The 20,967-nt window shown below is 55.3% G+C and overlaps 1 protein-coding gene across 3 annotated transcripts in view; it reads left to right on the top strand.

Annotated features, from left to right (window-relative positions):
* Positions 1–20,967, top strand: part of ITPK1 (inositol-tetrakisphosphate 1-kinase) — a 179,439-nt gene that overhangs the window by 100,476 nt on the left and 57,996 nt on the right. For 2 of the 3 annotated variants that reach the window (XM_060620602.3, XM_060620603.3), the window contains one exon: positions 5,051–5,176. The exons of the other annotated variant lie outside the window; for it this stretch is intronic. In XM_060620602.3, the coding sequence (XP_060476585.1) occupies positions 5,051–5,176 (126 nt within the window). The remainder of the gene's footprint in view (positions 1–5,050; positions 5,177–20,967) is intronic. 3 annotated transcript variants of the gene reach the window in all.

The raw sequence follows: 20,967 nt of genomic DNA, 5'->3' as shown, positions 1-20,967 counted from the left end.
CACACTCGAGATTTATTAGGTGTTCACCCCACAGCACAACTGTGGTCGTGGGAGGTGCCTGGCTCCCTAGGATCCCCTGTTTCCAGCCTGCAGATGCAGCATGAGAGAGGGGTGGTCATGGGCCACCCCTGCCAGGGTGGCATTCAGGGGTCAGTGCCGTAGGACAAGCTCCTTCTGCAGAGGGTAGCCTGTGGCACGTGATGCATTTGGACTTGACAAGTGTCAGTAGGCCTGCGTTACACCTGTCTTCCTCCAGCCACCTCTGGAGGTCCCGTTTTGCTCTCTCCCTCCTCCTCCAGGAGGCCATTTGTAACCCCCTGAGGAGGAGAGCGTCACCCTGCTTCACGGGATGCCCCTTCCGGTAGGCCTGCATCGTTCACTGTGTTCTTCAGAACTTCTGATTGCGTTTAGCACACATTAGCAAGCTCTTCCCTGGGGATGCCAGGCCCAGCCCTGGTGTTTGGGGATCTCAGGATCTGGTGGACGAGGCAGGATTAGAGGAAGGACTTTATTTTATTTTCTTTTAATATTTTTTAATGTTTGTTTATCTTTGAGAGAGAGAGAGAGACAGAGTATGAGCGGGGGAGGGCCAGAGAGAGGGAGACACAGAATCCGAAGCAGGCTCCAGGCTCTGAGCTGTCAGCACAGAGCCCGACACGGGGCTCGAACTCACGGACCTCGAATTCATGGACTGCGAGGTCATGACCTGAGCTGAAGTCGGGCGCCCAACCGACTGAGCCACCCAGGCGCCCCAGGAAGGACTTTATATTTAGAAGTTAGGTAGCAGTCCCTGAAGGATACGCAGGGGGTCCCAGGGATATGGGTGAGACCAGGGAGCCATTAAATCTTCCTGTTTGGGGTAGAACGAGTTGAGAAGTCTGGAAAAGGATTGAGCTTTGGAGCTGGGACTTGTCACTGTGGGGACAAGGGGACGTGGGGCCAGGGGATATTCTGGGCAGAGGGGCGGCTCAGACACAGGAGCTCGTCTCCCATGTGGGGCCTGGAGTGACATGTAGCTGTATAGCTTGGGCCAGCTTCCACAGTGAGCTGGGACACTCACTGGGTTACTGACAGAGAGCCTCGAGAGGGGAGCACAGGGACTCTGCATCTGGTGCCCAGGAGGTGCCCAGGGGATACTTGTCAAATGAGTAGGCAGAGGCGGGTGCTTAGTTGTCTAAGCACCCAGAGCAGTATTAATGCACCTGCTGGACATCTATCCTGTGCCCCATCCATAAATGGGATGTTCTAATCCCAAAATAGCCCAGTAAGGTAACATCCTCATTTTGTGGAAACTGAGGTGCAGAGCAGTTAAATCCCCTGCCCAGCCCAGGAGCAGCTGAGCTGTGATGGGGTTTCCAGGCTTCTGCCATGCACATCTTCCTCCCAGACCGGGTGGTGGGAGACGTGGGGATAGTCAGAGTCTAGCTCACCTTGGATCCTAGGCTGGGCATGATTGGGTTGCTTGCTTCGGGAGTCAGAGGTAACTCTCCGGCCATTGGGGTTTGCAGGCCTTTGTCCGAACTGCTCCCAGCGCCCCCTGCCCCCCATCTCCAGTCAGCCTCCTGCCTACGTAGCTGAGGGAAACAGTGGGTCCTTGTTTCATCCGAATCCTGAGCTCTGAGCTCTGTGCAGAACAGCGTCCGGCATTGGCCTCACAGGATGGCGTGACTTGGAAGCATGGCACCCACAGACCTCCTCTGGCCACAGCGGGCAGCCCTTTCATTGAGACATCCTTGTTCCTGGCTGAGGGACAGATCAGACCCTTTCCGCAGAAGAGAACAAGTTCCTGGGAAAGTTCCCTTTTCTGGAGGCAGAGTGTGGTCAGAAAAACAAAATGACAGTTGAACAAGTTCCCTTCTGCCTCCCCTCCCCACCCCATCTTGAGAAATGAAACCTGGCCCACCAGGGTCCCCTCTTCTGCCGTGTCCTGGCTTCTTGGGAGCCAGCCCCTCTCCCAGCATGACCCTGCCTGAGTGCCCACCTCCTCCTTCCCAGCCAGCAGTGAGAGACCAGAGTCCCCTCGAGGCATTTGTAGGAGGATAGACCCCTTAGGGCGATCATGGCTTATCTGGCTACTTGAGGAGAAGATGTGCTGGGGAACCTTCTGGAACCAGTGACAGCTCCACTCAGGCCTCAGCAGAGATGCTGCCGTGAGAGAGACGGCCGAGCCAGGACCAGACCAGGCCTGATGTGTGTCCCAAGTTGCCGTTCTCGTGAAAGGGTTTTACTGGCATAAAAATGCTTGGAAAATATACAAAGGAAGGTGGCTGGCTTCCAGAACTCAACTGTTTACCTTCAGTGGAGCGGCCGGGAACGTGGAGAGCTTGTTTTCCAAACAGCCCATGCCTGTCAGGTCTGCAGGCTGCAGGCTGATGTCAGGCAGGGACGAGCCAGGGGTATCTCCCTTGTCCACCTCCTTCCCCAAAACCACAGGGACACATTTGTGTCCCCTCATACTGCACAGGAGACCTGGAAGCTTCTCTTTGGAGGAGTGGGGATGGAGCTTCCGATAACCCAGCATCTCCCATGTGACCCAGTTCTCTTCTATTTCTAGCTGCCTTGGTCTGAAAATATCAGTCTCCTGTTTGTGGCACCTGTCATGGTGGAGCCACGGGTTACGGCAAAAATGGGTTGGGGCCTATGGCATCTCTTGCGAATTTGCTGTTCTTTGCCCAGGTTACCACCTCCCACCGGCTTTGGTCTCTTCCTTCAAGTTCTGTTTCTCATTTTTTGGTTTCCTGGGAAGTGGAGTTGGATGGGAATGTAATACCGAATCCACAGACAGAACCAGAAGGGTCCTTGCAAGTTCCTCTGTTTGTCGAAGGGGAAACTGAGGCCCGGGGGGATGATGAGCCGGGCTCGTGCATTGGTCCAGCACACTGGGCAGCTCGGCTGCAGGCTGAGCCCACAGGGGCTACTGTTTGGCCTCCATCCAGGCCCCAGCTGGGCCTCTTCCCAGTCGCATTGCCTTGCCTGGCCACTTAGTGGGTGCCTTGGGCTCTTGGTGTCCTGGTCTGTGATGGTGACAATGTCACCCTTAGCTCTGGGGCTTGATGTGAGGATAGCAAGTGCTGCTTCCCTTCCCACCCAGGAGCCCTAGAAGGGAAGGTCGGCTTCTCAGCTAGTCTGACTTTTTGTTCTGTATACAGGCTAGTCACCATGGGGTGGGAAGAGTCTCTTTCAGTATTATTGTGAGATCCATGGGATTAAAAAAAATGTTCATTTATTTTTGAGGGAGAGAAAGAGGGAGAACACACGCAGGGGAGGGGCAGAGAGGGGGGGAGAGAGAGAGAGAGAGAGAGAGAGAGAGAATCCCAAGCAGGCTCCACACTGTCAGCGCAGATCCCGATGTGGGGCTCGGTCTGACTAGCCGTGGGATCATGACTTGAGCTGAAATCAAGAGTTGGACACTTAACCAACTGAGCCAGCCGGGTGCCCTGGAATTTTTTTTTTTTTTTTTTTTTTTAAATAGGAGAAGTCCCTTAACATCTTTTCTGGCAGATATTAAAAACAACAACAACAAGGAGTTAAGGATACCACGAGGAAAGAGCTGGTACTTTCTGAAGGTTTAATTAGATAAGAGTTTAAATAAGAGAGGATGACAGGTGTGGGCTGGGTCAAAGCAGCCAGCAGGATGTGGTGAGGCACCCCAAGAGTGGCAAGCTGTCACCACCCCAGGCCGGAGGGGACAAGGGGAGGGAAGGTGGTGTACGGGGGCCCAGAGGCAGCAGAGGGACTGTCTGCTTGGCAGGGATGGTGGCTAGTTGGCAGAAATACGGCGGGGACGTGAGGACAGTGGGAACAGACAGCCAGACTTTTCCCTCTCCCTTCTTCTCACGTGCCTCCAGTTGGCCACTCGGCCAGAGGACAGGGCCGCTAGGTGGTTGTGGCACTAGAGGACAGCCTCCCAAGGCTCACGGAGGGTCAGGGATGGGGCTGGCGGCACTGAGTGACAAGCCCAGCCTCGCATGTGCCTGTGAGCACCACCACTTTCCCGCTGGCAGATCCTAGTGAGGTTTCCAAAGTCCATATTCCCCACTCTCCTCATTTGTAAAATCACCTCTTATCCCCATGGTTGGAGCATGAAAACGTAGTTTTTATCACCCAGAGTGAACGTGTGCAGCCGTCACTGCGATTTCTCTACTCGCAACTTTGAAACAGTCAGCCTTGACTCCTGGAGGGAGCCCCACTTGTGCGGGGATGGGTGTAGGGGTGGGGCCGGTGGCTTTCTCTGGCCTCTCCTGAGGCCATCCAGGGGGTCAGCCAGGTGCCGGGCTGGCGCCGCTGCCTCCGAGGGACCGGCCTTGCAGGTGGCGGTGGCCGTGTGCCGGGCGGCAGACATCTGGCAGGTCAGGAAGCGCGGGGTCAGGCTGTCCTGGCTGTTGGCAGGTGCTCCTGTCTTGGGGTCAGGTGATACCGACTGTCTGTCAGCTGGGCGGCTCTGGCTCCCTGGGGGTGTGATCTTCCTAACCCCGCATTCTTGAAAAAATAAACACAGCCCCCAGTGGAGCGGGGCCAGCTGCGCCTCACGGGCTCCAGGCAGCCCCGCACTCCCTCACCGTGTCTGTGATGAGCCCTGATTTCTGTGTGAAGTGCAAGCTGCCGGCCTGTGAAAGCAGCGCCTCTTTGGTTCGTGAAGATCACAGCTTTGCTGAGACTGTAGTTTCCTGGGAAGCGTGTCTCCTTAGATCTCAGTTTAGACCCGGCTGTGTGGCTTCAGAGCCCTCGTTTCCCTACCTGAAAAATCCAGGTCATGGACCAGATGGGACACGTTCAGTATACGTTTTCTCTATAAAACGATTTCGTAGTGATGCCTGCTTAACCAGTAGATGCCTCGATTTCATGTGTGTGTCTTCTATAAGCGGGGTAGCATGGGGCTCGGGCCCTGCCCTGGAGGAGTCTGGGATCTTCGTGGGTGTGTGCTCTCTGTCCCGTCCGTGTTTCCCCAGTGCGTCAGGGACAGGCGGAGGGGTGGGGAGTACGGTGGGGACAGTTGGCCCAGGTGCTGACGTTCTTCTTTTTCTCGGTGTCCTTCTGTCTCCCCTGGCAGCTGAACCTTAGCCGGCCAATTGAGGAACAAGGCCCCCTGGACGTCATCATCCACAAGCTGACGGATGTCATCCTTGAAGCCGACCAGAATGACAGCCAGTCCCTGGAGCTGGTACACAGGTTCCAGGTGAGCAGGGATGGTGAGGAGGGAAGGCCTGAGAAGGGCTCTGTGCATCTCTAAAGCCATAGCAGCTGTCTTGCTGAGTAGTCCGTGGTAATGGTTCTGTTGCTGCCCCAGCACATGGCCTGGGGTCAGGTGCTTCCCTGCCAGGGCCTCGGTCTCTTTGGGTGTAAAATGGGGTCCATCCAGGGCATGGTTGGCACCCCCTCTGCTCTCTACCTGTGTAGATCAGGGCACTGTGGAGTCCAGATGTGACCCCCACACCCTCAGCACATACAGTCACAGTCAGTGGTTCTGAGTTGGCATGAGGGGTGGGACCCTCTTGCCAGGCTTTGAGAAAGGGAATCCTAGGGGCCTTTGAAGTAGAACACCCTTGGGGCGCCTGGGTGGCTCAGTCAGTTAAGCATCTGATTCTTGGTTTGTGCTCAGGTCGTGATCTCATAGTTGTGAGATTGAGCCCTGCATCAGGCTCTGAACTGACAGTGCAGAGCCTGTTTGGGATTTTCTCTCTCCCTCTGTCTCTCTGCCCGCCCCCCTCAAAATAAGTAAATAAATAAACTTAAAAAAAATAACAATAGCCTCACTAGCTCCCCGAGTCCTGCCTTGGTGGGAAGCTCCCTCGCTGTGCCGACTGCTTTGACCCCTGCGTGCCTGTCTCTGAACGTGGACTGGATCCTCTTGGCTGGTCCCTCCTCCCGGTCCCATTTCCTCCCACAGCCTCCCAGATCTTGACCCCGTGATGACCCACCCGCCACCTTGGGCGGTGCTGCCTTTGCCCCCGCTGACTTGCCCTGGGTTTTCTCTGTCGTGGACAAGACCGTGATTCATTCCTCTGGAAAGCAGCTCGAGGGTTACGAAAAACAAAGTCATATTATCAGTGAAAATGCAGCCAGAATGGAGGGCCTCCCTAGCGGGAGGGGATGCTTGAGCGAGCACTTGTCAGCGTGTGATAATTGGAGATGTGACGTCCTGTCTTTCTCTGTCAGGACAAAGGGGACTCTCCTTAGTCTCCTCACCACACGGTAGCCCTCCTGCTGACAGCATTTTCTTTCCTCCATGTGTCCAGGGCCCTACTTGCCTCCCTGTGACTCTCACCCGCTCCTTGGCCAGCTTGGCCACAGATCCCCACATCCTGTGTGCAAGCAGCCCAGAAACAGGTGTGGCCTGCCGGTGGCCCCCATCCTGGGGGGAGGGGGTGCTGCCCCCATGTCACGTCCTTCAGGGCCTTTGCCTTGCCGGCCACCTGAAGTCCCTCTCGCTTTCATAGGGCTGGAGGCCGTGGGAAAGGCGCATTCGGGCTCCTCCGTGACCTTGCTGAGACTCTGTGTTCTTATCTATACAATGGTATTAGGATCAGGAAAACTTTGTATGATGTTAGCTGGAGTACCTGACACTGCTCGGGCCCCAGCAGGTGCTTAGTAGAAGGTCAACTGCCACTTTGATGACGTGACTTCCCTGAGCCTTGGTTTCCTCTTCTGTAAAATGGGGATGCTGCTAGTTCCTGCTCCTTAGGATGGACAGGTTGCTGTGAGAAGTAAACGTCCGTGTGCATAAAGGAGCTGCTTCTGCCTCTCGGACTTGAGTACGGCCACCACTGTTACATTCCTGCTGTCCTCCTAGATCAAGGGTGTAGCCCCCAGCCTGCCTCAGTGCCCTGACCAACCTCCCATGGGGGGATCCCCATCCCTCACTTCCCATAAACACATGCACAGCCCACAATCCCGGGCAGGGGATGGCTAAACCATGAAGGAGAACTGGGTCCCCTGTGTTGTGTTCTTGGTAGAAGAGAAAGTTCCGCAGGGCTGGGGGAGGGGGTGGGATGTGGGGACGTGTGGCTTCGAGGTTTCAGCCACCGGGTGCATTTCCCAGGGAAGTCTTGACTGGGTTCCCTGGAGCCTGTCCCAGTCAGGGCACACACGCTCGGCCAGCCCTCAGATGACTGAGGTGACCTCAGTATAACCTTCCAGCCTTGGTATTTTTGGGATAAATTTTCACTGTGCTCTGTGCTCGAGCATGAAGCCGGATATCTGATAAGGCCAGGACGTTTCCTCCTTTGTGAAGAGAACAATCCTTTAGGGAAAAGGGTGACAGGCTGGGCTTTCCAGAGGCCCCAGGAAGAGAGGGGACAGGCGGGGGCTGGTGAAGAGAAGGACCAAGGGACGCCGGGTGAGGGCCAGGGGAGAGGCCCGGTCGGCTACACTCCAGCCTCCCTCCTGCCATCAAGTCACTGTCAGCGCTGACCTGGTCACCCGCTTCTGCTATAGGATTCAGAGCCAGACCCGATAAACTGGCGCTTGACCTTGGTCACGTCCCTTGTTTTCAGATTCTTGTTTTAATATATATGCTGGACTTTAACAAGGAGATGTTGGCTTGGGTGGGTAAGGACCATAAGGTCAATAGCGGGGAAGCAGAACCCAGGGCTTGGGTTTGCAAAGCTGGCCTTTCTGCAGTTTGTCGTGAATAAGAAAACAGAGTATAATGGTTTGCCCCAGAAGGGGCTTGTCTTGAAGGGCCTTCTCCAGATGCAATACTTGAGTGCAGGAGAAGTGAGTCGAGGAAGAGGAGCGTCTGAGGTGTTCTGACCAGCCCTATGGCATTCTGCTCCCGGGAGGCTGCCATGAGGCCTTTAGCCTGAGATAGAAAGGCGTTCTCAGAGCCGAGAGGTTATGCTTTTTTCCTGGCTGCCTTTGAGGACAGGTTGGAGGGTGTGGGCCTGGGGTTCACTGCAGATCACTAAAGCTGGTTGCCATAGAAACTACTACTTAAGTCTTTTTTTTTTTTTTTTTTTTTTTTTAATATTGGCCCCAAGAGAGCTTTGCTTGGAGAATTATCAGGATGATTCAGTTGTTTTTCTGCACCAGGGTTCATGTGGAGCCAGCAGCCTGGTGCTGCTGTCTCTCTGCCCGAGATTCATGTATCAGTGCACAGACCTTGAGGGCCCTGCCCATTTTGGCACGTGGGGCTGCGGTGGTGGGAGGGTCCCTGTCCCCGTGCTCAGGGGAGCCCTGGCCTCTGAAGCTAATTCCTCAGGGATGCTTGGAGAACCTTCTTCTCACTGTGGCATCCAGGGCAACCTGGCAGGACAGGGGCTGGGGGCAGACCTTCTGCTGCCCCTTCCAGCCCCAGAATTGCCCAGAAGGGTTACAGTGATTGTGTTCTGTGGGGCATGTGGAGCTTTCTAGGAGGATCATCCTGGGGCTTTCCCTGAATGAGCTTGGAAAAACGAGGTTTGAGTTTAAACTGACACCTCTTCTCCTGTCTTGATTAGGCTGGGAGATTGTGAAGTGTTCCACAGATAGTCCGGGAACCCCTAGTCTGAATACCGGAGCTGTTCTTTGCGCGACACGCTGTTTGCCGAGCACCTTCCACGTGAGGCCGAGCCCCGCGGGGAGGCCGAGCAGGAACCCAGGAGCTGTCCTCACAGCTGCCAGAGTGATGAGTTAGGGCAAAGCCAGATCTGATCACCTCCTGGTGTCTAACCACGTACCGTCTCTTTGCAGCCATAACAAAGACTTCCGTTTTTAACAAGGCCCACGAGGCCTGTGTGATCCGGCCGTTGCCTCTCTCCACATCTTCATCTTGTCCCACCTGCCCCTCAAGCTCTGAGTTCTTGGCCACCTCAGTGCCTTTGCACAAGCTGTTCTTGTGCTTGAAATTCCTTCTTCGCTCTCAGCTCAGGTGCCCCTTCCTTAGGGATACCTCCCTGATTATCTCACCAAGGACAGATCCGCCATCCCAGGCCCTCGTAGTTTTATGCTTTTCCTTCCCTCACTTTGGAATCACATCATGCTTTATCAGTCCCTACTGTCTGTCTGTCCCTCTGGGGGTTGTTAGTTGCAGGGGCGGGGATTGCATCTGCTCTGAGCTCACCGGCTATCCTCACTGCCTCCCATGGTGCCTGCTACGTAGGAATTGTGCCCGTGTGTTTGTGCAGTGAAGGAGCTTTGTGGTGCTGCCTTTGCGGTGCTGGCTTCGTGCAGGGCATCCTGGTGGGTCAGAGAAAGGAGCAAATGGCTCCAGGGGACAGCTGGGAACGGGACACAGGGAGGGCTCATGAGGCAGATCGCGCTGCCTGGTGGGTGCGCCTGGGGAAGCCTTGGGGTGTGGGGAGCCGCAGGAGGAACAGGCTGGGGAGCTTGGACTTTATCCTGCAGGCCGGGGGTTAGAGTGAGAAGATCAGATTTCACTGGAATGAGAGAGGGCCTGCTTAGGAGGGGGAAACTGCCAAGGCAAGATGAACTCTGAGTAGTGAGGACACCATAGTCTTTGGAGCCTGGCAGTTTCTGCAGTGAAGACAGAGCTCATCATGCCCCTGGGGGCTCAGCACTGCCCCGTCCTCATCCCAGGGCCCCTGTGATCCTCTGAGCGCCCCTACCACAGGCCCACGACAGGCCCATGAGGGGCAATGCCCCACTCCCCTCTCAGGTCCCCGGCAGCCCTTTGATTGTATGAAATGGATCTGGGAAGGGAGCTCTTTCCTCGCCTCCTGGTTGCAGGCAGAGAAGGCACGCTTCGCACAGTTGGTTTTTTTAAATGATTGTTTTACCTGAAAGGAACCAGCTCTTTGAATCAACTCTCAGTAGCTCGGCTCCCCACCCCCCACCCCTCATCTTGAAAAACCGGTTTATTGAGATAGAACTCACATGCCATTCCATTCACTCACTTAAAGTGTATCATCGATGGGTTTTAGTGTATTCATAGATCTGTGCAGTCCATTTTAGGACATTTTCCTCACCCTGGAAAGAAACCCCAAATCTTTAACCATCACCTCCCCTCCCGGCCCTGAATAGCCACCACTTTCTGTCTTTGTAGATTTCCCTATTCTGGACTTTTCATAGGAACGGAATCACAGAGCACTGGACCGCATGTGACTGCTTCTTTCATTTAGCATAATGTTTTCCAGGTTCATCCCTGTCGTGGTGCGAAATGGTGCTTCCTTCCTTTTGATGGCTGTAAGCTTCCATTTGGATACACCACATCGTGTATCCAGGTATCAGGTGACGGGTTTCCATCTTCTGGCTGTTAAGAATACCACTTGTAAGCTTGTATGTACACATTCTCATTCCTTCTGGTAATATACACCCAGGAGGGGGATTGCTGGGCCACGTGGCAACTGTTTACTCGATCCAGGAGCCACCAGACTGTTTTTCCTAGAGCTGCACTGTTTCACATGCCCACCAGCAGCGCAGAAGGGTTTTGCTTTCTCCACATCCTCACCAGCACTTACCCAGCTCTGACTTTAGCCATCCTAGCGGGGGTGAAGTGGTTTTGATTTAAATTTGACTTAAATATCTTATGGTTTTGATTTAAATCTCCCTGATGATGGCCGATGCTGTCAGGCATCTTTATGTGTGCTCGTTGGTCATTTGTATACCTTTCCTGGAGCCCTTTGTACACTTCGTGCATAGATGTCTGGAGCCCACAGATTTGCCTTTTTCTTCCTCTGGCCTGTTATTATCCCCCAGAGCAGAACGGTTTGGAACACCGGCACGGGAGTCCGTTGCCTGGGTTCAGAGCTCTCCCCACCGCTTCCTGCTGGTTGGCCTTGGGAATGTCTTTTAAGTTCCCCTGTGCTTCAGTTCCCTTATCTGTAAAATAGGGGCAGTCCTAGTCCCTGCCTCCCGTGGCTGCGGGAGGACCGAGTGTGTTGACCGTGGCCAGCGCTCAGAGCACTGGCCACGTGGGCTTGACGGCCTCGGAGGCCAGGCAGGGGCCTCTGCTGGGGCCCATGTGTGGCCTGCCGCTGCCTCCCAGTCTAGCTTCAGAGTCCGGTTTCCTCGGACGTCAGAGGAGATGGCTTCCAAGGCCCTTCCTGCTCCGGTCTGTCCAGACAGGCTTGGCCTCACCGCAGTAACAGGCGGGTCCTGCAACTCAGAGCAGGCTTGTTCCTACCCTGGGGCCCACGTCGTCAGAGGGCAGGCTGAGCTCTGCACACCTGAGAGCTGGGGTGACAGAGCGGCAGCAGACCGGTCCTCACGGCAGAAGGAAGAGAAATCCGTGAAGCGTGCTCTGGCTCATAGTTTCTGCCCCAGGGTGACGCGTGCCGTGGCCTCATTGATTCTCGTGGCCGTGACTGACCGCAGGGAGTCAGTCTGCTGATCTGCTTGCGGGCCAGGGGGCCGTCTGCGGTGACAGTAATCCAGCAGCCCCACCGTGCGCTTTCCTTCTGAGGCTTAAACGTGGCAGTTGCTGTGAGGCTTGAGCAACTGACAGGCACAGTGCCCTTGGAGCGGCACCTGCTCTGAGCGTGTGCACGTGTGTACACGTGGTCCCCCGCTCTTCCTTACCAGTGGTGCCTGGGGCGTCATGACAGGTGTAGCACTGAGTGACCCTTCCATCATGCCAGCCTATTATTATTATTATTATTATTATTCTTGTTATTATTATTACTGCCACCACAACCACCACCATATGGACAGTAGCTGCGCGTCACAGCTGACCTAGGAGTTCTCAGTCACGATTGTAGTCAGTGAGGCAGCGATTATGAAAATGTCCCCAGATTGGAGGTGTTCTCTGTGAAATGAGCACTGACTTCAACTAAAGGCAGGGCCCGGTGGTGGTCAGGGGACATGCCCGGCTCCGCCCCTCCCCAGTCGCCCCACCTGCCGTCCAGGGAACGTGCTGGGATGGCACCGTAGGATGGGGACATTGAAAGCTGCGGCGGCCACCTCCAAAGGTGGCTGCCGTGAGCAGCGGTGATCACCTCCAAGACCAGAGCTCCGCGCGGCCCCCGACCCCTAGGGCTCAGAAATGATTTCCCAGCCGCGCTGGATCAAACCCTTCCAACCTCAGATGTTTACTGGGTGGGCCGCCAGCCTGGGGCTCTGTGCCGCAAGCTGGAGGGATGGAGGGGAAGCAGAAGAAACCAGATTCTGTTGTTCCAGGCCTTCTAACCTGATTAGGGAGATGATACCTAAACCTGACGTAAATTAAGCGAGTTTCTGTCAGTTTGGAAGCAGCGCTTAGTGGCCTGTGGCCTCCTGGCTGGTGGTGTCAGAATCGGAACTCTGGGCGCCAGCAAAGGATCTGGGCGGCCACCGTGGAGCCCTGCGAGAGGCTACCGCTTCCCGAGCAGGTCCCAGCTGGCCTTCGGTGCCCGGGGCGCTCCACATCTCTTATCTCACTTTGTGCTTCTGTCAGTGCCTGGGAGAATGGAGTTACTTCCCCGTTTTCCAGGTAAGGATACAGGCCCGAGGAAGTTAAGGTACTCGCCCGGGGTTGCTTAGTCCAAACACGACGGAGCCAGGATCATAGCTCGTGCTCTTTCAGATAGGCCTCAGAATGGCTTTGGGGCGTGAGGGCCAGTGATGCAGGGGCACCTGAAGGAAGAGGTCACCACCATCTGGGATTGCCTCTGACCCAGCTGGTGCTGCACAGTGATAAACGTTAACCAGCAGGTGCCAGGGGAGGCAGAACTGGGCACAGTTGGTGACCCTGGCCTCAGAGGACAGATCCTGTCCTGAGGTGGCCATGAAGTCAGTCTCGTCATGACTCCTGCCCTGGGTTACAAGGCCACCCTCCCCACCCCCCGCCATGGTGGAGATGGCCACACAATCTGCCCATTGTGCGCCCAGATCAGGCGGTGACGGTGAATCATTCTTTCTCCCCAGGGGAGGCTGGTGCCATTTAGTGCCATTAGCTGTGTGCAGGGCCTTTCCTGTGTGGAGAGGAAGACCGGTCCCCCAGGCAGACCCACGACTTTATGACCCTGTTACCAGCCCCAAGCAGAGCAGGACTTTGTACAGCACCAGGCGGTACAGTGGGAGGGGCCGGCTGCCCTGGGAGCCTGAGCTCTGACCCAGCACACTGGCCATATGTGTGTGTGGGGGGGGTGGGGTGGGGCGGGGGAGGGAGGCAGTCAGGGTTTGAGGTGCATTGGGTTTCAGAAATCCTAACGTTTATTAATAATAAATTTTTCCAGGGTTGACGAAGGAACTTTTATGCACGTAGTTTCAGGGTTCCTTAGCCTCGGCACTGTTGACTTGTTAGGCTGGATGATTCTGTACTGTGGGGCCATCCTGTTCACCGCGGGGTGTCCAGCAGCATCCCTGGGCCCCACCCACTAAGTGCCAGGAGCGCCACCCTCAATTGTGACAGCCAAAACTGTCTCCGGACACTGCTGCGTGTCTCCTGGGGGCAGGCTTGCCCCTGGGTCGAGACCCCTGCCTTTCTGGCAGCTGTGAGAGCTCCGGTGGCTAAGTGAAGCCCTTCTGATTTAAAAGCGTGGATACTGAGCCCTCATTGGATACAGTATCTGAGTTTTGGAGATTGGGCTCTTCAGGCCAGGAGGTCTGGAGTCTTCGTGGATTCTTCCTTTGGTAACACCTGTAGCAGAAAGCTCGCCTTCTTCCATCCTCCTCCTGGCCTGTTTTGGGGCCATGACTTCCTGACTTGGCTTCCACGTTCCCCGTATGCTCTTAGGGTTAGGGTTAGAGTTAGGGTTAGGGTATGCTGTACGCTCACAGTTAAGCCGTTGTGGTTTCCTTCACCTTTGGTAAATCACAAAGCTTCTCACCAGCCAAGCCGGCCTCTGCTGACCTCGGTCCTCCGAGGCATGAGGACCCTCCTTCTCTGAGCCCCTCCCTGCACAGCTCATGCTGGTGGGGTCCATGCCCACTGTCTCAGGCCTCCCACCGCCCACACCCACTTGCTTCTAGCCCCTGACCCAGCCTGCGCCTCTCAGCCTGTTCATTGATCTCTAAGATCAGTCATTGAAGATCTGTTAATGTCATTCATTCAACGAGTCTTAGTTGAGCACTTCCTGTGTGCCAGAAATCCTCAAAGAAGTTGGAGGTACAGTGATCAATAAGACAGATGAGGTGGACTGGTCCCCTGCCCCCACAGAGGTGTATCTGTGTGTGTGTATGCAGGGTGTGGGGAAGGAGAATGCAAACAAAACACAAGCAAATAGGAAAAAGGAACACAATCTCCAATTATGGGAAGTTCTAGGAAGAAGGAAACTCAAGTCTTGTCTAACAGGGAAGTTCTTGCCACTTCATCCTGCAGCCTCTCTGAGGAGTTGACAACTGGGACTGAGGTCGAAATTTAAGGCCTTTTGACTGAGGGGTGATCGTGGAGCAGGCCGGGGGGGGGGGGGCGCGTCTACCAGGCTCTTTGGCAGGACAGGCACAGAGGACACTGAATAAGCCGGTGAGGCTGAAGCACTTGCCCAGGGGAAGAGCATACAAAGTGAGCATACCCAATGCCTGCTGGTTAGAGCAGGGCCGAAAAGGACACTGGGAAGTCAGTGGTCTGCGGCCCCATGGTCACTGCCACGGGGTGTGGTGTGGCAGCAGTGGCTCCCTGTCGTGTGCGGCTGGGGCCTGTACTGGAGGCGGGGAGGCTGGGGTGGCTGAGCACAGAGGTGGGGGCCCAGGCACCTCTGGCTAGAGTGGCCCTTGGCCTTCCCAGAGTTCAGCAGCGTGCTGCAAAGCCTGCACTGGTTCCACACGACTCCTCTACCCCCACCGACAGCAGTGTGGGCACCCCGAGTTCTGTGACTAACGCTGGCACCCCCCCAGCAAAGCGCAGGGGAGTCTGTGGGCATCGGGGAGGCCTTGGCTTGTTCTGGGAACTGAGAGTTCAGCTCTGGCTGCAGGGCTGGGGGAGGGTGGGCGTGTAGGGCAGGCCAAGCAGCCCTGTGGCCTGGATCCTGGGAAGTGGCCCGAGGGCAGGGTGGCTCCATAGCCTCACCTGAGCATTGTGGGGACGGGCATGGGGAGCAGGTGGGCATGTGGGCCTGCGTGTGTGGAGGGGGCGCACGGGGCTTAAGACAGGTGCTTGAGGAGTGCGGCAGCTGCTGTGTGACCCAGGACCGGGCAGCCCCTTCTGGTTCTCACTTTGCTCAGCTGCCAGCTCTGACCGTGGGGTCAGGTGACTGCTGGGACCCCCCTGTGGCCCCCACAGCGACCCCTTAATGGAAATGCTAGTCTCTCCTGGTTTAGCGTCAGCCTGGGAGGGGTGCCTTCTGACCAGCACGCAGCCCTGCAGGCCCCTTTCCCAGGTCCGTAGGCGCTGTGACAGAACATGTGACATTCGTCAGGGTGAACAGCCTGGCCAGGCACTGTGCCAGCCTCTGCTGACGGAAGATGGAGAACGTGTATAAGTTTGGTGCTGAAGTCTGGGGATAGAAAGGGAGGGATTGTTTTCCATGGGGGCCTGGGAACGGCGGGGAGAAGGCATTTGCCGTCTCAAATAATAGCCTTCTGTTTACTTCCAGCCCTTTCTTCCTCAGCATTTGGGGTGATGTTTTGGCGGGAGCTAATTTCTCCATAGGCTTTTCTGTCAGCACTGCGAACAACAGTTTCTCACCCGTGGGGACCACACTGTCGTGCTCACGCTGCTCGCCAGGTGGCCGAGTGAGGCACATGACATTAGATTGTCTGGGAAGATGACCCAGATGGACAGACAGTCGTGGGGGACATCTGGCTTTGGGGGACACGTGACTTGGAGGCCAAAGGCGGGGACACCGAGGCTAGCGTGCAGAGCCCCACGCCCAGGAGAACCCGTGGTCTGTGGGGCGCTCAGGCCCTCTCACAGCACCTCCCCTCCCCTCATCTGGAAAGGGTCTGATGTCCCATCAGCGGTATGAGTCTGTACAGCTCATTGTGGGGACAGGGTCCTGGCTGCTCCTACCTCTCCTTGTCCCTCCTGAACCCCTTGTGCTGTGACCATTCTGTTCGTCAGCAGGGACGGGTGGGGGGTGGTCCTTGCTGGCCCTCTGCTCCATGGGAGCTTTGTCTGCCTCTCCCGAATGCCCCAGTGTTTCTCCCACCTCGTGCCCAGCCTGGGCCAGTGAACCTTTCCAGTCATCTCATGGACTGTGATTCTGGTGGATTCCTTAGGTGTGGCTCTCAGTGGTCCTGACCGTCTCCTCCCACCTCTGCTGCCCAGTCGGCCCCTTCCCATCTTAGGCGCAGCCACAGTCGGCTCCCCAACAGCCTTGAACCTTTTCAGGGGCTCCCGTGTGTCTGAACAAAGATGGTCTTCCCTTCCCCACACAAAGCCATTGTTCTGACACTAGATCTTGGAAATGACTTCACATCAGCCCTTCAGGCTGCCTCGTTCTGTTTCATGGCTGCATGGTATTGCTTTAAATCCTTTTCTTAACCAGCTCCCCACTGATGTTTCAGGAACAAGCCATAGTGATGAAATAATCTGTATGCGAATCTGCGTGCACACGTGGGGAGTTCCGTGGGATGAATACCTGGGAATGGAAATGCCAAGGTTGTGTGTTCTTAATTTCGGCTGGTGCCCAGTGTCTTCCCATAAGGTTGTATCAGTTTACATTCCCACCAACCTAGAGCTGGTCTGTGTCCCGCCCCCCCCCCCCCCCCCCACTTTTGGAAATGCTTCTCATTGGTTTAATTTGGCATAGAGTTCTGGAATATCAGGGGGTGCCAGACCCTCACCGTACCCCCATCCCGTTGTGTTTGCCACTGGCACTCAGGGCCCTGGCAAGGGCAGTGTCTGTGCCAGGCTCACGCAGCCTGTCTGGACCTTGACCCCAGGCCACCTTGCTTCTGTCTGGTGCTCCTGTGTTCATACCTCGCCTTTCTCTCCAGAACTCCCTGTGCTGTGAGGGCCTGAACACCCCAGCCCGAGCTCACGGGTTTAAATTACGGGTCTGGAGAGCAAGTACGCTGAGGGGCAGAGGGCATCATTTTCCTCTCACCGGCTCTGTCAAATCATGCCAGAGGTCAGGCAGTAGCTCCGTCCTTCCTGCACGGCTGAGTCTGGCACACATGTCCCTAATGCCGGCTGTGTTGGACACACTGCTCAGGCCCATCCCTTCCAAGTTCGGCCCCTGGGCCTCATGTGCTGATAGACTGGTCACTGCAAAACTCAAAGCTGGCCCCGCCACTCCCCGGCACAGGACCCTGTTGCTTTAGGATCACATCCAGACTCCCTGGCTGGTGTATCTCCAGCTGTCTGTCCTGCTTTCTGCCTTACGTAACCTCCCCTTTGAGACCTATGTCTGCCCAGCCATGCCGGCCTCCCTCACCCCGTGCCTCTGCGTTTGCTGTCCCCTCTGCCTGGAATGCCTTTTCTCCTTGTGGCCCATGCCGGTGACCCTTATGCCTCCAGCAGCACTGGCCTCCGGAAACCCTGTCTATTCCCTCCACCCCCCTCCCCCCACGGCCAGATGAGTGCTGTGACCCGCATCCCTGCATATTCCCATATGGCAGTGCTTCCCTACTCTGTCCTCACCAGTCACCTTTACATCTCTCCACACTTAGGGGAGCCCCCAGTGAGGGTGGGCGGAATGCGACTGCCCTGTAGCTGCAGAGGTGCCCCCCACCCCGATGTGCACACGTGCACGCTCTCTCTCTCTCTCTCTCTCTCTCTCTCTCTCTCTCTCCCCTCAGGAGCTCCGTCTCTTCCTGGCCTCGTGTTCTCTGGGAGGCCTCAGGCTGAGGTCTCAGACACTGGCGAACTCCCCAGAATACAAATGAGGGCCGATTAAGACCAAGGTGTCTGTGGGCGTGGAAGGCCAGCTCTCCCCAAGGAGCCATTTTAGAAAAGTCAGAGACGTAGCGGGTGAGGAGGTGCCCTCTACATACCAGGGCTGGGTCTGTAAGGAATGGAGGGTTATCTTAGTCACTGCACAGAAAGGCAGTCCCGGTATGTGTGGTCTCGCTCAAGCTAGTGAACTGATGTCTGTCCCTGATGTGGAGCCATTGGCTATCCGCCATTCGTGTTCCTGTCCTTCCCTCTACTGTTGTGGGAATGTGTGTCACTGTCCTAACAAGACTGGGTTCTGTGTAGTTCTTACACTGTGTACTTGCTTGAGGGCAGCAGGCCCTGGGCTCCAGGACCCAAAGAGCTTTTTTTGTTCACTTATCACTTCAAAGTATCAAAGAATCCTAGGACTGGAAAGTCAGAAAGGATATAAATGCATCATTGCAACCTACTGGTTTTTAGATGGGAAAACTAAGATACAAGTGACTTAGGTGGCTTTCAGAAGTATGCATAAAGTTAATGGCAGTCTTAGGACTTGAAGCCAATTTCTTTTTTTTTATTTAAAAAAACATTTTTTTTTTTGGGGCGCCTGGGTGGCGCAGTCGGTTAAGCGTCCGACTTCAGCCAGGTCACGATCTCACGGTCCGTGAGTTCGAGCCCCGCGTCAGGCGCTGGGCTGATGGCTCGGAGCCTGGAGCCTGTTTCCGATTCTGTGTCTCCCTCTCTCTCTCTGCCCCTCCCCCGTTCATGCTCTGTCTCTCTCTGTCCCAAAAATAAATTAAAAAAAAAAAAAAAAAAATTTAAAAAAAAAATAAAAAAATAAAAAATAAAAATAAAAAAACATTTTTTTTTTGACGTTTATTTTATTTTTGAGACACAAAGAGACAGAGCATGAACGGGGGAGGGTCAGAGAGAGAGGGAGACACAGAATCTGAAACAGGCTCCAGGCTCCGAGCAGTCAGCACAGAGCCTGATGCGGGGCTCGAACCCACATACCGTGAGATCATGACCTGAGCCGAAGTCGGACGCTTAACCGACTGAGCCACCCAGGCGCCCTGAAGCCAATTTCTTAATTCTGCCTCTACCTTAATTTTCACAGTGTCTTAGGGTCCTTTGTGTTGGAATCGGGATCACCCAGGCGCAGCTGGGCTGAAAGAGATGGTCAGCCAGTGACTGGAAGGCAAAAAAGCCTCGACTGATGGTCAGGGACTGTTACATGGTGTGTGTACTGCACAGCTCAGTGGTAGACTGCGAATGGCACCATGTGTGGCAGGACTTGGCAGTTCTGTCCCTGGTATGGACCAGGTGCTGCCACAACCTTCTCTTGGCCTCTGGGAGCCTACTCCCAAGGTTCAGCTGCATGAATCTCCAGCCCCAGCCCCATGCCAGCCCTGGCTACCTCTTCAGACCCCTGGCTTGTGATTCTTGAACAGCCGTGGGTGCTTTGGTCTGGCTAGGGCCATGGTTGGCTGCCTGGCACAGTCTGATGCATCCAGGCACTTGGGTCTAGCGTGGATTCCTCAGGACTGTCTGTGGTATGTGATTTTCTGTAAGGTGTAATGAACAGGCATGTATTCTGGGTGGTGCCGGGAAGGCTTAGCCTGGGGGACATTTGACCCTGGCTTCAGATGATTTCACGTCCGTGAACAGCGGTTGATTTCATGGCTTCAGTAGTCTGCGCAGAGGATTCGTTAGCTGTCCTCCCCAGAAAGCTTTGCTCAGCACGGCTCATGACCTCATCCTCCTGTGGAGCTAGTCTCCCGGGAATGGGGTTCACTTTCTGCAGAAGCGTACTGTGCCTTTGATGGTGTGATTGCTCATGACACCGTTGTATCTGTTTGTCCTCCCTCCGGGGGTCCCCCGCCTTCACCGCAGGCATCCTGTGCGTCCGGAGACGCACGTGCTGGCCCTGAGAATTCTGCACGTGTCCTTCCCTTGGTGCTGCATGGATCTTCATCCCAGAGGCCTTTGTGGACTCCGGCATCTGGCCCGATCATTTGCTTATTCTCCTGAGAGGTGGCTGTCTTGTGGCTGTTGTTAGTTTGTCTTGATCCGGGCTCAGGAATAGAAGCAGAGACTCTGGCCCAACGTGTTGGCTCCTTGGGGCCTTTGGGAGCAGAGGGAACCAGGGTGGCCCTGGGGTGCCAGGAGGAGGAGATGGGGTTGTGGGCTCATCTCTGCCGCTTCGCTGTGTGCCCTCGGGCTTGTTTCTACTTCCTTTCACCTTTCTGGAAAGATGGGCTAAGGGGCCCTTAGGTCTTGCGAGGTCTGACCGTCTGTGACTCTTCCTCTGGCAAAGGAACTTGCAGACTCTATTGCCATTTTTTCTCGGGTGCTTTTACCTTGTCCTCGCACCAGAGGCCGCGTGCTTGATCTCACAGGCTGTGCCACCAGGCTCACAGCCGAGGCTTGGGTTGACAGCACACGAGAAAGATGTACTTTTCTTTTTTTAACATAAATTTTATAAGAACACACATGAGAAATCCTGGCCATGGCTAAAATTTAGATGCTTTTCCTTTGGCCAGGCCTCCCTGAGCCAACTAGAGGGCTCTGGAACCAGATGGCCTGGATTCATATGCCATCGTGGCTGCTTCCTTACTCGGAGAGCCTGGGCCAGGTACTGAGGCGCTCTGAGTCTTTGTTTCTGTCTGTCCAGTGGGGCTGCTAATAGGACCTAGTGCGTAGGCTGGTTGTAAGGAATAAATGTGTCGGATCCTGAAAGCGTGTAGAACACTATCCAGTACTTGGTGGGCATGCAGGAAAAGTTAGCTGCTATCATCACCATCATTACCGTAGTTATTAATAATAACTCATTGTAACATCTTGCCGGGACCTCCATCTTGGTGTTAAGACTTTAGGAACCGGAAGCTTCCTCGCTTTCATCCAGCACTTGGTGTGGAAGGAGCTAGTTCAAAGGGCAGACTTTGTGGTCATCAGCTGAAGGTCTGGGCGTGGGTTGTGCTATCAGGAAGAGTCAGAAGGAGTGAGATTATGTTGAGTAAGCCCAGGGTTACCTCTTTCCCATAAAAACCCCTGTGAGTAATTTCCACCGGCCGCAGGTCTTCCCCAGCATTCGTTTGGTGACTAAGCACTAATTAAAACACGCCAACCCTGACTCACGGATCAGCCTGGAGAGCTTGTTCTGTGCATGGCACGTGGGATTCACCCTGAGTGCCCATGCTTATCTAACTTCTGGAACCGAGTGATGATCAGGATTCTGAATCCCACATGCTGTGATCCCCAGCTGATCGCTGCCGTGATCTGTGGTGATGGCTGCCGTGGCCCTGGAGAGGTGTGGTGGAATTGTGCCCCATTTCCCATCCTTGATCCGCTCC

This window comes from Panthera onca, chromosome B3 (assembly GCF_046562875.1).
Source record: "Panthera onca isolate mPanOnc1 chromosome B3, mPanOnc1 haplotype 2, whole genome shotgun sequence".
NCBI lineage: Eukaryota > Metazoa > Chordata > Mammalia > Carnivora > Felidae > Panthera > Panthera onca.
This window is presented reverse-complemented; position numbering and strand designations above follow the sequence as displayed.